Below are 14,504 nucleotides of genomic sequence, written 5' to 3'. Positions count from 1 at the left end.
GTCCTTGGTGCCCAGCTGGAGCAGGAATTGTTTTGTCTCCCTGCTCTGTGCACAGAGCTCACCATCCCCTGGTCTGAAGCTCAGACCCACACACTAAAGCAGCACAGAATGTGAAAAATAGAAAAGCCAAAACTGAGGCATCCAGAGAGCTCCAAAGATGGAAGCCCTCAGACTGGGAACCCACAGTTCTGGGGATTTTTGAAGGAGCTTTGAAAGAGCTCAAGATATTCTGAGATGGTTTTGATGATGTGGTTTATTTCTCTCATCTCTACATAGGCAGGAGTGGTGAGTTTGGCTCACACCTTCACAGCATGACTCAGAACGTCACAAGACCCACAGTTACAAGACCTTTTAAGGATTTATTATCCAATAAAACACTGCCAACCAGGATATTTGTGGTTTTGACCCAATCCTTTAATATTTTGTGTTATGGACTCATGCTACAGTGTGAGCTTTCTTAGCCAATCATGTTATGGCACACAAACGTACCATGCTGCAGTCTAAACTCCTTGTTTACCTCTGTAACTACTTTTATTTTTATGTCTGAAATTCTAAAACTCTTAAACTTTCTTCCACGTAATGTGTCTCTGCTTGAAACTGCAAATCCACATTCTAGCACCTAAGTTTGGAAGCCTTTTCCAAGCTCTCAAATCGAATCCTGCCTGGAAGATTAATCCACAAACATCAGAGGTTTGTGGCCAAAAAGGAGACAGAGGAGTCCTTTGGCTTTATTTAAATAAATGGAGTGGCCATGGGGAATTCCCCTGGGGTGTCTCAAGTTTTTGGAGGATGCAGCCTCCTTTTTATCCCAATTTCCCTCTCTCTTTCCCCATTTCTGAGATACTTGAAAGGTTCAGACTTCCTGAAATTCCTGAAACTCCCTCTAATGTACAACCCTCCCTTTCCATTTTTAATTCTTATAGAATTCAGGGTTTTCCCCCATTGTTTCTTTCATTTTTCAATATCCAATTCCATTTACCAGCAAACCTACAGTTTGTTTGTGTGAAAAATGCCTATTTTATGATTGGCTTTTCACAAATATTAAAATGAATATGATATGTGTTATGTTACAAAGTAATGCTGTATTAATTCTCTTAAGCAGTGTGGTAAATATAGTTTTAGGTTATAACAAAATGTTAAAATCGAAACTATGCTATGTAAGATACTTTTTACAAGAGAGGACTCAACAGCGAGATAGCAGCCACAGGACACCTGAATCTTTCAGAGAAAGAGAATTTATTGCTCCGTTTTCAGAAGGAATGAACTTCTTCCCGCCTTGCTCAGCTCTGAAGGTGCCGTCAGGATTCAGAGGAAGAAGTTGACATCGTCGTGAGGGCGGACCGGCCTCGCCTCAGGCAGCACCTGCGTGACGTCACCCGCAGCACCTGACGTCACCGGCAGCTCCTGACGTCACATGCACGCCCGACGTCACCCGCAGCGCCTGACGTCACTCACCGCGCACGCGCGCTGCCGCTAAGGGCCGTCCCGGCGCGTCTCCAGCCAGCCCCGCCCCCGCTGCGGCGCGGTATGGAGAGCGCGCAGGGACAATTCGAGCCTGTTTCGCGTTGCCCTACGGGAGCCCAATGGGGACATGTCGGTCTAATGGCGACCGTCACTTGTTGCCATGGCAGCGCGGCCCACAGTGTCGCTGTCCCCTCACGGACACCCCCTCGCCCCCCTCAAGGGGACCCCGCAGTACTATTGGAAATCACACCAGTTTGAAAATTTATGTGTAACTTTTTTCAAGAGGTTTTGCTTGAGTTTGCCCCAGGAAAAAGAATTTTAAGTTTCTTTCCAGGGCATTGTTCCACCAGGTGGGGTGTGATGAGCTCAGCACACCGACAGACTGGGAGCACCCAAAAGATAAAGGGACATCAGCGCCATCTACAACATCTGCCCCAGACCTGGCAGGGTTGGAGACATCTCCAGAAAGACTGGTAAGAAAATCAAGAAATGAAGATCTAATTAACATCAGAAGCAAAGAAATCCAGATCCAATAGGAGACCAAATACTAAGAACTACTCGGGACCAATGAACACTGACCCAATTCGTTTCTATGAGTTTTGACTGTGTAATAGATCTGAAAAAAATCTACTTAAAGCCATGTGCCATGAAATAATTCTCTGTACACCTGGGCTATGTGTGGGTGAGATGATTTCTGTGGTACACCCTGGCCAGAACATCCTGGCCAGAAAATAAAGCAATGCCTTGACTGTCTAACTTTAAAAATGCTGTTGGAGGGGTTTTTTTTCCCCACGGTTTTGGTGACAGTGCTGCCATCCCCTCATGGAAACACTGAGCGCAGCCACTGCATCATGGGGACCCCCAGTGTCACTGTACCCTCATGAGGGACCCCTCACCGCCATCATCCTGTCATGGGGACCCCCAGTGTCACTGTCCCCTCATGAGGGACCCCTCACCGCCATCATCCTGTCATGGGGACCCCCAGTGTCACTGTCCCCTCATGAGGGACCCCTCACCGCCATCATCCTGTCATGGGGACCCCCAGTGTCACTGCCCCCTCATGAGGGACCCCTCACCGCCATTATCCTGTCATGGGGACCCTCAGTGTCACTGCCCTCTCATGGGGACTTCTCAGGGGAACCCCTCACCACCATTATCCTGTCACGGGGAACCCCCAGTACCGCCATTTCCCCATGAGGACCCCTCACTACCATTATCCTGTCATGGAGACCCCCAGTGTCCCTGTCCCCTCATGAGGACCCCTCACTGCCATTATCCTGTCATAGGGACCGCCCCCAGTACTGCCATCCCCTCATGAGGGACTCCCAGTGTTGCTGTCCCCTCATGAGGGACCCCTCACTGCCATTATCCTGTCATGGGGACCCCCAGTGCCGCCATGCCCTCATGGGGACACTGACTGCAGCCACTGCACCATGGGGACCCCCAGTGTCCCTGTCCCCTCAGGGGGACCCCTCACTGCCATTATCCTGTCATAGGGACCCCCCCAGTACTGCCATTCCCTCATGAGGGACTTCCAGTGCTGCCATTATCGTATCATGGCGACCCCCAGTACCACCATCCCCTCATGAGGGACCTCCAGTGTCACTGTCCCCTCATGGGGACCCCCAGTGCTGCCATCATCGTGTCATGGGGACCCCCAGTACCACCATCCCCTCATGAGGAACCCCCAGTGCTGCCATGATCCTGTCCTGGGGACCCCCAGTACCACCATCCCCTCATGAGGAACCCCCAGTGCTGCCATGATCCTGTCCTGGGGACCCCCAGTGCCTTTGCCCCTGACAAGGATCCCCCAGTGCCACCATCCCCTTTTGGGGTGGAATTAGGTGCCCTCTAAGGTCACTTCAACAGAAACGAGTGTACAATGGGTTCTGTGATTCTGCAGTTATTTAGAGGATGATCCCAGAAGGGGAGATGCTGCTGCAGAGGGTGACATTTCCTGTATGAAGGAAAACCCCACCATAGCCACTAATGACATTTCCTGCATAAATATTGATGAGTCCAGTGGGAGAAGCACTTCAGAAGCTGCCCAACCAAATCAGGACATACCCCATGGTCCCTCCCCACCACCTCCATGGATGTGTCCACCAGGATGCTCCTCATTTCAGCCTTGCCAATGCACATGGAGGAATGCACTGCTCAAAACCCGTGGGTTTCACATCTTGACATCCCTTCCTTTCATGTCTTGGGCAAAGAGAGGCTTTTTATTTATCTTTTTCTATTTATCTTCATTTCTTTCTTAAATCTGAGCCTGGTAAATAACAGTTTTTTCATCACTGTCCTGTTAGCAGCAGCATCTGAACATTTTGGTGATGGTGGTGGGAGCTGGTGTGGACAGGACAGGGTTAATCCCAGCTGCTGTCCCTTGCACAGTGTTATCATTGCTGCCATTCTCTGAAGCTGAAGGGTTTGAGGATTTTTTTTTTTTTTCCCCAGAACTGTTCCTATTCAGAGAAGAACCAACCATAACATAGGAAATATAAAAAATATTTTGGAAATAAACTGTGAAGTCTGCAAGACAAAGACTAAAAATCAACTACTTTTATCTCTCTTTGGCTTGCTTTCATGAAGAGTTTTGGAAGATCCTGATTTTTTTGAACTAGGGACAAGCCCCATATAATTTTTCTACATTTCTCCCTGCTTGACAAAGGAAACTGTGTCACAGGGACACAGCAAGCTAGAGTGATATTTCACAACATGGAACTACTTTTCCCACTTAATTCGTTCATGTTGAATAAGAAGAGGTAATTTTCAGACATCACATTTAAATTAAGTCATGATTGGTAGTAAAACCAGCTTGATCTCATTATAAATATGCCTTGGCCTAAGTGAAAACAATTAGAAGATAAAATGATTCTTAAAAGTCTAAGTGTCTGATGCTCTAGAACACACTGTACTAGGAGACAGCGACCAGATAATGAGATATTAGGTTTCTTGGGCTGAAGAGGATTACACAAAATAAAGCAAAACTAATTTTTAAGTGATCATTCCTGAAAACTGGGGCAGAAAAATGTTGCCTCCCTTTGTGAGCAGTTACTAAAACCAAGAAAATCCTTCCTGATAAGGAAGTATTTAACAGGATTTCATAGGAGAGATAAGCACAGCAGAAGACATTTAGCTATAATTAGGAATGCTCATTGATTTACTCTATTCAAACCACCAAGGGCTTCTCAAGACTATTCAAAATCTTGATAAAATCACAGAGATTTCCTAAGATTGTAGTTTCCCACATAATTATGTATGAGAAGAGCAGGATCTGAGGTGGACACAACCATCCTTGTGATAAACCCAGCAGCCTTTCTGTGCTCCTTGCACAGTGTCAGGAGATGTTTGTGTTTCCAGGTTGGAGCTGCTTCCTCAGGCGTGAGGATGATCTCAGTGAGGTCAGCCAGAACCAGCTTGGGTTGGTTTCAAAGCCAGCCTGAGGGAGGATGAAGTGTTCCTTCCAGGGAGACGAGGGGCAGCACGCCCTGATCAGAGCACTGATGCCTTGCTTTTGATGTTTGTTTTCTAACTGTAGGGCTGGAAGCCTCCCTGCCAAGACAGGGAGGCAGTCTCCATCTTTGGAGCTTTTCAAGACCCAACAGGATAAAGCCCTGAGTAACTCACCTTGGTCTCATGACTTTTAGCAGGAGGTTGGACTACAGGACCCTTCAACCTGAGTTATTCTATTATTTTAATCCATTTTACACCTATCATCTTTGGTTTTCTTCAGATATCAAACTGAGAAAGATTAGGCTTGAAAGTTCATTTGCATAAAGCATGGCCAGAAAAAAAGTTGTGAGTTTAACTGCTTTGTAGGACTGAGACATATGACCCAGCCAGAAAGAGGTAAAAAATCGCTGTATGAGATGATAGCTCTGCAAAGAAAAATTATTAAAAGACTGAGGAATTACAAGTCTTTTGAAATACATATCACAGGCCTATATGTGTTTGCAAAACAATCTGGAACTGCAAAATAACTACTGAGACATTTTTAAAGCACTACAGCCTCCAGTGTCCTGCAGAACAAGGGCCAAGATGGCTTTTGGGCACAACCTCCCCTGGCTGCAGGGTTAGATATCGTACAGTCTGAGTTGCTCCTTCATGTCCCCTTCTGACATCTCTCCAAAGGTGTCACTTTTTTCCTTCATCAGTCTGAAGATGGCAGCCAGCTGCTCTCTCTGAACCCTGTTGAGAAGAAAGGAGAAGTAGGAATAGCCAGTCCAGGAGCAAGGACATCACTGTGAAATGAAACACGGAGCCAAAGGCAGGTCACTGTGCAACCCTCACTGGCTGCAGGAAATCTGTGTGAGATAAGGCAGAGACAGCCTCTGGTTCTCCTTCCTCCCCCTTCCCATCCATCTCATCACCCTGCATGTCTCTCTGCAGCTCCCTAAACGTGGAGATAAACCAGCCTGCTTTAACACTGGCTTTGGAGCTCCTTAGGGCTTATCTATGCTCAAACTTTCAGGATAACTTGACATGTGGAATTTTATAAGACCAACATGTCCCAGTTTAGCAGACTCCATAAAAAAACCTGGTTTAAGATTCAACAGCCCAGTGTGCTTTCCTTCTGTAATGAGAGGATGTAGATACAGAATAATTCAGGAATAGCCATTAAATTTTAGATGCATAGCCTAACTTAAAACTAGACAGCAGAAACTGCGTGCCAGTGTGGACATGATTTTAATCAGCCACTGGAAGATAAGATCAGGGATAGGAATTTGCTTTGATTCGAGTTTGTTGGCCAACGTCCAATGGTGAGATGGACCCAGGTTGCCATTCCAGCAGTGAGGTGGTCCCTGTGTAGGCAGAGGCTGACCAGTGGAACACCTAGCTCAGATTTTTAATCCCCAGGCAGTCCCATAGTAGATGATTAACCCCCTTCTCCCCTGACAGAAGATCTCTTGATTTTTCCCCACCCTGAACCAGTTAACCATTGTACATTGTACTGGTATCTGTGACAGGGCTTTATTTGTAGGATTTATACTGCTCATCCCTGGGGGGTACAGGGGGTGGGCAGCACTCTTGGCAGGTAGCTCATGAACTGATGTAACTGCACAAAATTCCCTTTTGGGGCAAGATGAACGTGCACATGGCCCCAGGCAGGGCTGGCTGAGGGATGGAATGTTCCCACTGCCAGACCCCTACCTGCTGGGGTTCAGGCTGCTCCATTGCCCAGCACATCTCATTCCTGATCTCCTGTGGCTGATAGAAAGAACTACTGGGGATGTGGTGCTTTATGGCTGTGACAAGGCAGATGAAGTTCTGTTACTTCAAGGCTCATTTTGTCCCTGCATGAGCGTGAGGCCAGAACTCACTGAGAGCTCAGAGCACAGACCTGCCACAGTCCCAGCTCCTCCTGCTTGCTCAGCACCTCCCATGGGCTGAAAACACAGAATCTGCCTTTTACTCCCACGTAGTCACCCTCCTGTCAAGAGTCCTCTTTGCTGCCACAGCCAGCTTCCCACACAGGACTTTAAACCATTTAATTAATCCATTTAAATGCACGCCACTGCATAACCTGGGGTAGTCTTCCTGCAAAGCCTGAGTGGACAAGCCATCATCTGTTCCAGTAACAGGAGGGGCAGTAATATCTATTGACAGGCAAAACCAGGGCACAATCTTTGCTTGAAAGGACAGCATCAACACACCAGCAGGAATAAGATCAGAGGAAGACAGGAATAAGCAGAGGAACCTTCTTCCTGTGCTCCTGAGCTCCTGCTCTGCATTTCCCTTCTCCTGGGCTAAGCCCCAGCAGCAGCAGGGACAGCAGCCTGTCCTCTCAGCACTCCTGAAGCAAACAGGGCAGGAAAAAAGCAGATCCTGGCTGAAGCAAGCTCGTTTGCCAGTTCTTTTCCATTAAAATTAAAATGCAATGATCCCATGGCCAAACAAATCCTGATAATGATGTGGGATCTTTTGTTTATGGAAGCCTGGATTTGTTTGCCTCTTCTGTAATGTTTTGTGCTCACAGGAAGAGCATCCAGCTGCCCTTTCCAGATGAGAGGAAGGGAAGCAGGGTCATGAGTAATCAATATTTTATTTTAGATCACCACTGGGCACCACAGGGCACGTTGCCAGTCTGGTGTGGAGAAATTCAATACACAGCTTGGCCTCCTGTGTCTGCAGTGCATCCCAGCTGGGAGTGCTCACACAGGGCTGCATCCCTCACTCCTTGTTTCACAGACATCAGCACTGCTGAAACCTCTCCAAAGCCCCGTTTCCTTGTCTCCAAAATCAGGATCACAGACAATATTCACTCTCTTTTTTTGAAGCACAACATCAATGCATTTTGGCTCTCCCCTCAACTTTAAATATCATGACTGTGCATTTGGAAAATAGAAAAGAGCTGTTACTACTGTTACTTTTCTGCACTACACAATCTACTACAAAGGGACAGCAAAACAAAGATAAAGAGAGAAAAGAGCCTGGGAAGGAGGAGTAAGGCACCACAAACATGAAACTGTCTTTGAAGAGGAGCTTCTCCTATCAGAGGTGACCTTGTAGTGATCCAGCTTGGTTTGCTTTTGGGTATTTTTTTGGATGAGTTCAGATCAAACATAATACCCCATTCACAAATAAAATCATTCTCTCTTCTCATAAATGCTGTCCTCAAAACCACTTGGATTCAGGAGGTCAAACAGGATTTTACTTATTGCTAACAAAATAGATTAATTAAGGATTTTTGAAGCAGCCTAATTCTTCTTCATAGGCAATTACATTTGCATACTTAGTTCCCTTAGGCTCTTTTTAGACATTTCAGTCCAAGGCTTTTACAGTTAGCTGGAGGTTTGGGGCAGTGAGCCATAGGTATGTCAGAGATCTGGGGTTTAGGAACTGCAAAGCACCCGTGTCCACAGCAGCTGAAATCCTGGGCAGAGCTCTGCATTGGGAATGTTGTTCATGGCTCTGCAGCCAAACAAGAGCAGGAATGCAACACTGCATTGCTTCAGCAGAAAAAGGGGAATATCCCTGGTTTTCCCTCTGATCATTTATGGGAATGTAGTCATTTATGGGATAAAAGTCATAGTAGGGCAGAATGTACTTCTAACCTAAAATCCAGATTTCTAACACAAATCTCTTGAGGAAGAAGTTACAAGCTGCTGGAGGTAGGGAGAACAAGCACAAACCAAATAAACTATTCAAAGGTTTATTGGACCAAACAAAGGCAATTTTTACAGATTCAAGCCACTAGAATTACAGTCCTTTGTATAAGAGCCACCATCAGATACAAAACAAACAAAATCAAACAAAAGTAAAAAATACCCAGACAGCCATTTGAGTTGAAGAAAGAGTTTGACTTGCTGCCACTAGCAAAAATCTGGACTTAACTACCGACTTTGCTGGACGTACATATTGCCATGTAACTTAAACACAACGGATATAAGGCATTCTTTGCATAGTTGGGTGCTTGGGACACAGTCAGCCAGCCAGTACCCAGGAGAGACAGCGGCTGCACCAGCGGGATGTTGAAGCAGAGGGTCCAGATGTGCCTTAATTCATATGCAAACCACTGAACACGCTTGCAGTTGTCGGCTGGGAGGGGCAGCCCAGCCTCTTCTAAAGCTGAAGCCTCCTGCAGTTCTTTAAACGAGCCCGTTTGGGAAGAGTTTGCCAACCCCAGGCGCTGGAAAGGACAACTGTGTACAAGGTTTCAAGTATTGTCTGCATAGGAATTAAAAAGGAAAAAAAAAGAAAAAAAAAGAAAAAGCAGCCTGTTGGGTTCCTGATATGTTTGCAGTGTTAGCCAAGAGGCAGTGACAGAGAAGCTTTGGAGGACACATCCCCACCCAGGCCTGGTGTTTCTACAACATCACTAAAGGACTTTGGACCCTCTTCTCTCTCTCAAAAACCAGCTGGGTTTGATTTAAAACCAAGTATGTGCCCAGCCAAATTCATCTGCTCTGTGTGACAGAGCTGAGGGGCAGGGCTGAGCTCTGGCTCCCATGGACCAGCAAGAGAAGAGGGCACTGGAACAGCCAGCAGGCAGAGGAAGGGGAGTGGGCCTCTCCCAGGACCTCCACTGTCCCCTCCTGAGCCAGAGGGAGCCCCCTGATGCCATGGCTGCCTCCTCCTTGGGTCTCTCCTCTTGGGAGCTGGAGCAGGGAAAATGAGGATGCAGATAATAACAGCAGCCAAAGTGCGGCCTCTCCACCACAAGCAGAACAGCTAAACGATCAAACTTCATCACTTCTTGAGTATCCTGTGTACCTACAGAATCAGCTCTCTGCTAAAATAACTACAGAAGCAAGACTTGAGCCAGCCCAGCCATCGTCTGCCATCCCTCACACGGACCCCATTTGTTTCTCCAGCCCTCAAAGAGTAAAGCAGCTTTGTACAACACTGGAAATCACAGGCAGTTACCAGCCCCCAGCAACAAAGAGGAGTTTGACCCCAGGACAAAACAATTTGAGATCCTGGTGCAAGGTCCCAGCTGGTCTGATAGCAGAGCTATGGTTTGCCCACCCCAGGAAAGGAACAACATGAATTTCATGGCCCAATATATGAAGCCAACACAGCTAATAGACTTGTTACATATTTAGTGTTCACTGTGAGTTTTGCTTGGGGGAGAGGGAGGAAGGTTCTTCCCAGTCCCCCAAACACAACTCAGGTCACTGCTTGGGCCCAGCCCCAGCCCGTGGAGCCACACAATAGGATATCCTCAAACTTGACAGGAGTTTTTGAAGAACTCAACTTCAGACCAAGAGGGGATCCCAAGTTTTGAGGGTTTATGGGTTTCTCTTATGGGTGTGTTTGGTTGGTTTTGGTATTTCTCTCAAGCCTTTAATGATGCCAAGGGATGCCTTTAGGAGGAGGCTAGGGACAACTTCATATAGTCTTCAGGTCTGCAAAGAGAAACAGGGAGAGAAATCATTTCAGTCATTTCACTCCTCAGGCTGGTTCATTATTATTCACACAAACGAGCAAGGAGAGCCCTCGGTGTGTGTGCTGGGGGGAAGGCAAGGCAGCTTCCCCCTCAGGGCAGGACAAGCTGCTGTTTGCAAACCTCATGCCTCTAAGAAGGACTTTGCTTCATCAACTGCAGCAGGATAGTCGAAACCCAATCGGAAGTGCAAATCCTCTTGTCTGGCACCGAGCTAAGTTACAACCCTTCTGAGCTACTAATAACAACTGGAGAAGCCAAACTAATTAACTCCAGGGGTTATTGCCTCACTGGCCCGTGCAGAGCCTCCTGGGCTGCTGGCACCCTTGACCAGCCCACATTCCTCTCCCATCTGTAGCCAGGTGAGCCAGGAACAAGTGCTGATTTCACAGGGTGGTGTGCCTGAACTGCTCAACCTTTCTCAATCTTTCTACAGATGAGTCTGTTCAAGGGAAGGAGGTAAAATCCCCAGACTCCCTGCAGGTAATTTCCTTTTGATGGGAAACTCCCCCAGTGTGCCAGGGAAGGAGGGTGAGATGGGTTTAATGTGTGGGGACATCCAGGCACTCCCTCCACGAAGCAGAGCCAGGGTCTAAGAAAATGTGATCCTTTGTTCTCAGCTGGAATCTTCCAGACACTCTGGCCTTACTCTCATGGGTGAACCACCCACATCAGGAAACAGCTGGCCCAAGTCTGGACAGCTGCCCATGGACACAGAGACCTGCACTGGGGTAGAGGGAAGCTACAACACACATCACCTACCCTACAAGCACATTCAGACACACCCCAGCCTCATTCCTCCTCGATTCAATCAGGTTCATGGTCCATAACACCTGAGCCATGTTTGGAAGTCCCCTACTCCTGCCAGCCCCGGGGTGAGGGTGAGGAAAAACCTCATTTCTTCCTCGCTCTTCTGCAAAACCTTGCTTTGTCCAGCAGCCTTGTGACATGGCCAGTGACCTGGATCCTGGGTGGGAGATCATCCTGTGACACTGGGGGTACTGGAGCCCCAATGGGAGATCATCCCATGGCACTGGGGGTACTGGAGCCTGGATAGATCATCCTGTGGCACTGGGGGTACTGGAGCCTGGTTGGGAGATGATCCCATGGCACTGGGGGTACGGGAGCCTGGACAGGAGATTATCCTGTGGCACTGGGGTTAGCTGGAACCCCAATGGGGGTACTGAATTCCAGATGGGAGATCATCCCATGGCATTGGGGTTACTGGAGCCCGGATGGGAGATCATCTCATGGCACTGGGGGTACTGAATTCCAAATGGGAGATCATCCCCTGGCACTGGGGGTACTGGAGCCCCAATGGGAGATCATCCCATGGTACTGGAGCTCCAATGGGAGATCATCCCCTGGCACTGGGGATACTGGAGCCTGGGTGGGAGATCATCCCCTGGCACTGGGATAACTGGATCCTGGTAGGGAGATCATCCCGTGGCACTGGGGGTACTGGAGCCCCAATGGGAGATCATCCCGTGGCACTGGGGGTACTGGAGCCCCAATAGGAGATCATACCCTGGCACTGGGATAACTGGATCCTGGTAGGGAGATCATGCCATGGCACTGGGGGTACTGGAGCCCCAATGGGAGATCATTCCATGGCACTTGGGGTACTGGAGCACCGTTGCCAAGGCTCAGTGGCCATCCCACCAGGACAAAGAAAGGAAATTTTCCAGGGTGGATAATCGCTCTGCGGGATCCGCGGCGCTGAGGACGGATCATCCCGCTCAAGTCACGCAAGCATAATCAGATTTCACGTGGCAGGACATAAGCTTGTTGCCACGGGGGCCCAGGAGGGGAGGTCCCCTCCAGAGTGCCACAGGTGGAGCAGGGAGGGATGGGGGACATCAGAGAGGGTGGATGAGCCCCTCACAGGGATACTCATCTCCACAGGGCCAGGCTGACAGCTGGGGTGAGAAGATCTCAAAACCAGCATGGCCCTAATGGAGGATGAACATCAGAGCCAGAAATTCCCATCTGCACAACAGGGATACCCCTTCCTGGTCCTGGAGCAAGCTGTGAGGAGAATTAGAATAAAGAGCATGAGGTAGTCCCTCTCTGGGACACTGGGGCCATAAAACCCCCAGGCTGAGAAGCTCTGCCATCTCAGCCATGGAAACTGGAAATGTTGATTAGCTTGGGATGGAGGCCCAGAGATTTGAGCCACTGCTTATCCTTGGCTCTTCCCTCCTTTCCATTCTGCTTGGATCAGCATGCTCGCCCCCAGCAGCTCATCAATCAAACCAGGTTAGGGTCATCTTTTGCCAGAAGCTGCATCCTTTCTTCAGATAAAGAATATCCAGATATCTCTGCTCTTGCCCAAGCCAACAGCCAAGTCTCTGAATCACATGATTTGTTAGCTGGACGTGGTTGTGTGCATGGAAAAGCTGGAGACAAGGAACCCAGACAAAAGCAGGTCCTGGAATAGGAGGCCAGCTCAGGGACTGCAGGTCTCAAAGAAGCATGGAAACTGCATGTGCTGGTGGCCTCAGGAGCATTCCCTTCACTCCAGCTCACCCACAGCACTGACACAAGGCTTCCTGCTGTTCAGAGAAGACAACACCTCAGCTCTGAAAAACAGGGGTTACTGGTGGCATTGCCATGTGCATCTGTCTCTCCTGTGTGCAAAAATCCACAGCAGGTCAGGAGATCTGTAGCCCATTCACAGACTTCAGCTTTCCAAAGGAGTCCTGACTCACTCTAAGGAGAGGCCTCTGTAACCATGTCTGGTAATTGCTTGTGCCCTTTTAAGGAATAGTTTCACTCAAAAAGATTATTTTCAGAAGCACAGAGCATTCCCAGCTCCTTTCCCTGGCTCAGGACCTTGTCAGAACCATCAGTGCTCTGCTCTGAAATCCTGGCAAGGAAGGTGAACAGCAACCTGGCTCCAGACTCTTCTCACTCCAGACCAGGACTGACCCTTGAGGATGAAGAGCAGGGAATAAAAGCCCTTAGTGCTGGGCAGACCTGCAATGGGTGGTTGAGATCTCCCCAAGGAGAGAGATTCCCTCCCATCTCACTGCTGGGGATGGTCCCATCACCACTGTCCCCAGTTATTTACCATGGGGGCAGACACCATCTCTTTAACCCAGTCTTGAGGTATTGCAGGAAGAATATGAGGAATGACACACTGAATTAAATTTTCCTGGTGCTCCCAAAAATGTGAGCCAGTTGCTTCAGCCAATCAGCAAAACACAGAGAGGACTTAAATGCAGAACAGGGAGAGACAGTGCTTAGAAAAGAGAGAAGGGATTGAGTGAGAGGCACCAAGAGGAGCTTCATCAACACAGATCTGAAATTCCTCCTCTGGGACAGAGAAGTTAAAGGTGCTCTGGGCTTTGGGAAATACCTGCTGTGCCTCGAGGCTGCCAGGACCAGTGTGAGCAGGGAGCACAGGTCTCGGTGGCTTTGGGACAGGGGCTGGTGAGGAGCCAGCAGGATCAGGGCTGTATCAGCTCCAGCACACCTTGCCCACAGCTGGTTTGAGGCAGAAGTTTCTCACATTGCCCAGCCAGAGCAGCAACAGCTGAAAAGGCCAGAGCACAGCCAGGGAGGTGGCTTGGGCACCTGACCAGCTCATCCATCACCTGTGTGCCCATTCCCTTGCCACACTCCTGACCTCCCCAGCCAACACCACAGCAGTGGGAAAAGCCAGGGGCAGGCTGGGCCGTGCTTTTCTCCATCACTCAGTGCTTTTTCAGCTCACTGAACACCAGTTTGCTCCCAGCCTGGCAAGATGCCCCAATTCCTGCATCCCTGGGTCTGTCCCAGCTGCAGGGGAGCCCAGCACAGGCAGAGCAGGGCTCCCAGGGAGTTAGCAGGCAGACAACAGCCAGCTGCCCATGCTGCACAAGGTTAAGCAGAAGCAGATGAAGACAAGTCATGAGAGCTGGGTGAGGGAGACATGGAGAAGCAGCCACAAGCCAGGACAATTCATGACCTGAGCCAAAAAAAAAAAAAAACAAACCAGGAACTCAAGCAGAGTTGCTGTCTGAACTAAAATCTCATGCCAAGGCAGGGTCAGAGACTCACACCCTGCAAAGGCTATGGGGGAGTTTGCAAGGGTTTCCTCTCTGGGATGGGAGAGGAGGAGATGGGAAGGGGCTTCCTGGCCTCCCCTTCCCTGGCTTTCTGAGGGAGG

The 14,504-nt window shown here is 48.9% G+C and overlaps 1 protein-coding gene across 3 annotated transcripts in view; it reads right to left on the bottom strand.

Annotated features, from left to right (window-relative positions):
- Positions 1–3,356: 3,356 nt before the first annotated feature.
- MXRA7 (matrix remodeling associated 7) overlaps positions 3,357–14,504 on the bottom strand; it is a 32,240-nt gene continuing 21,092 nt past the window's right edge. For 2 of the 3 annotated variants that reach the window (XM_058038905.1, XM_058038906.1), the window contains one exon: positions 8,602–10,313. Coding sequence is in view for 2 of the 3 variants with exons in the window: in XM_058038906.1 (XP_057894889.1) it covers positions 10,274–10,313 (40 nt within the window). In the remaining variant the exon portion in view is untranslated. Of the gene's footprint in view, positions 5,653–8,601; positions 10,314–14,504 lie in introns of those variants that run through there. The other variant, XM_058038904.1, reaches the window with a different exon arrangement.

This window comes from Melospiza georgiana, chromosome 21 (genome assembly GCF_028018845.1).
Source record: "Melospiza georgiana isolate bMelGeo1 chromosome 21, bMelGeo1.pri, whole genome shotgun sequence".
Classification (NCBI taxonomy): domain Eukaryota; kingdom Metazoa; phylum Chordata; class Aves; order Passeriformes; family Passerellidae; genus Melospiza; species Melospiza georgiana.
This window is presented reverse-complemented; position numbering and strand designations above follow the sequence as displayed.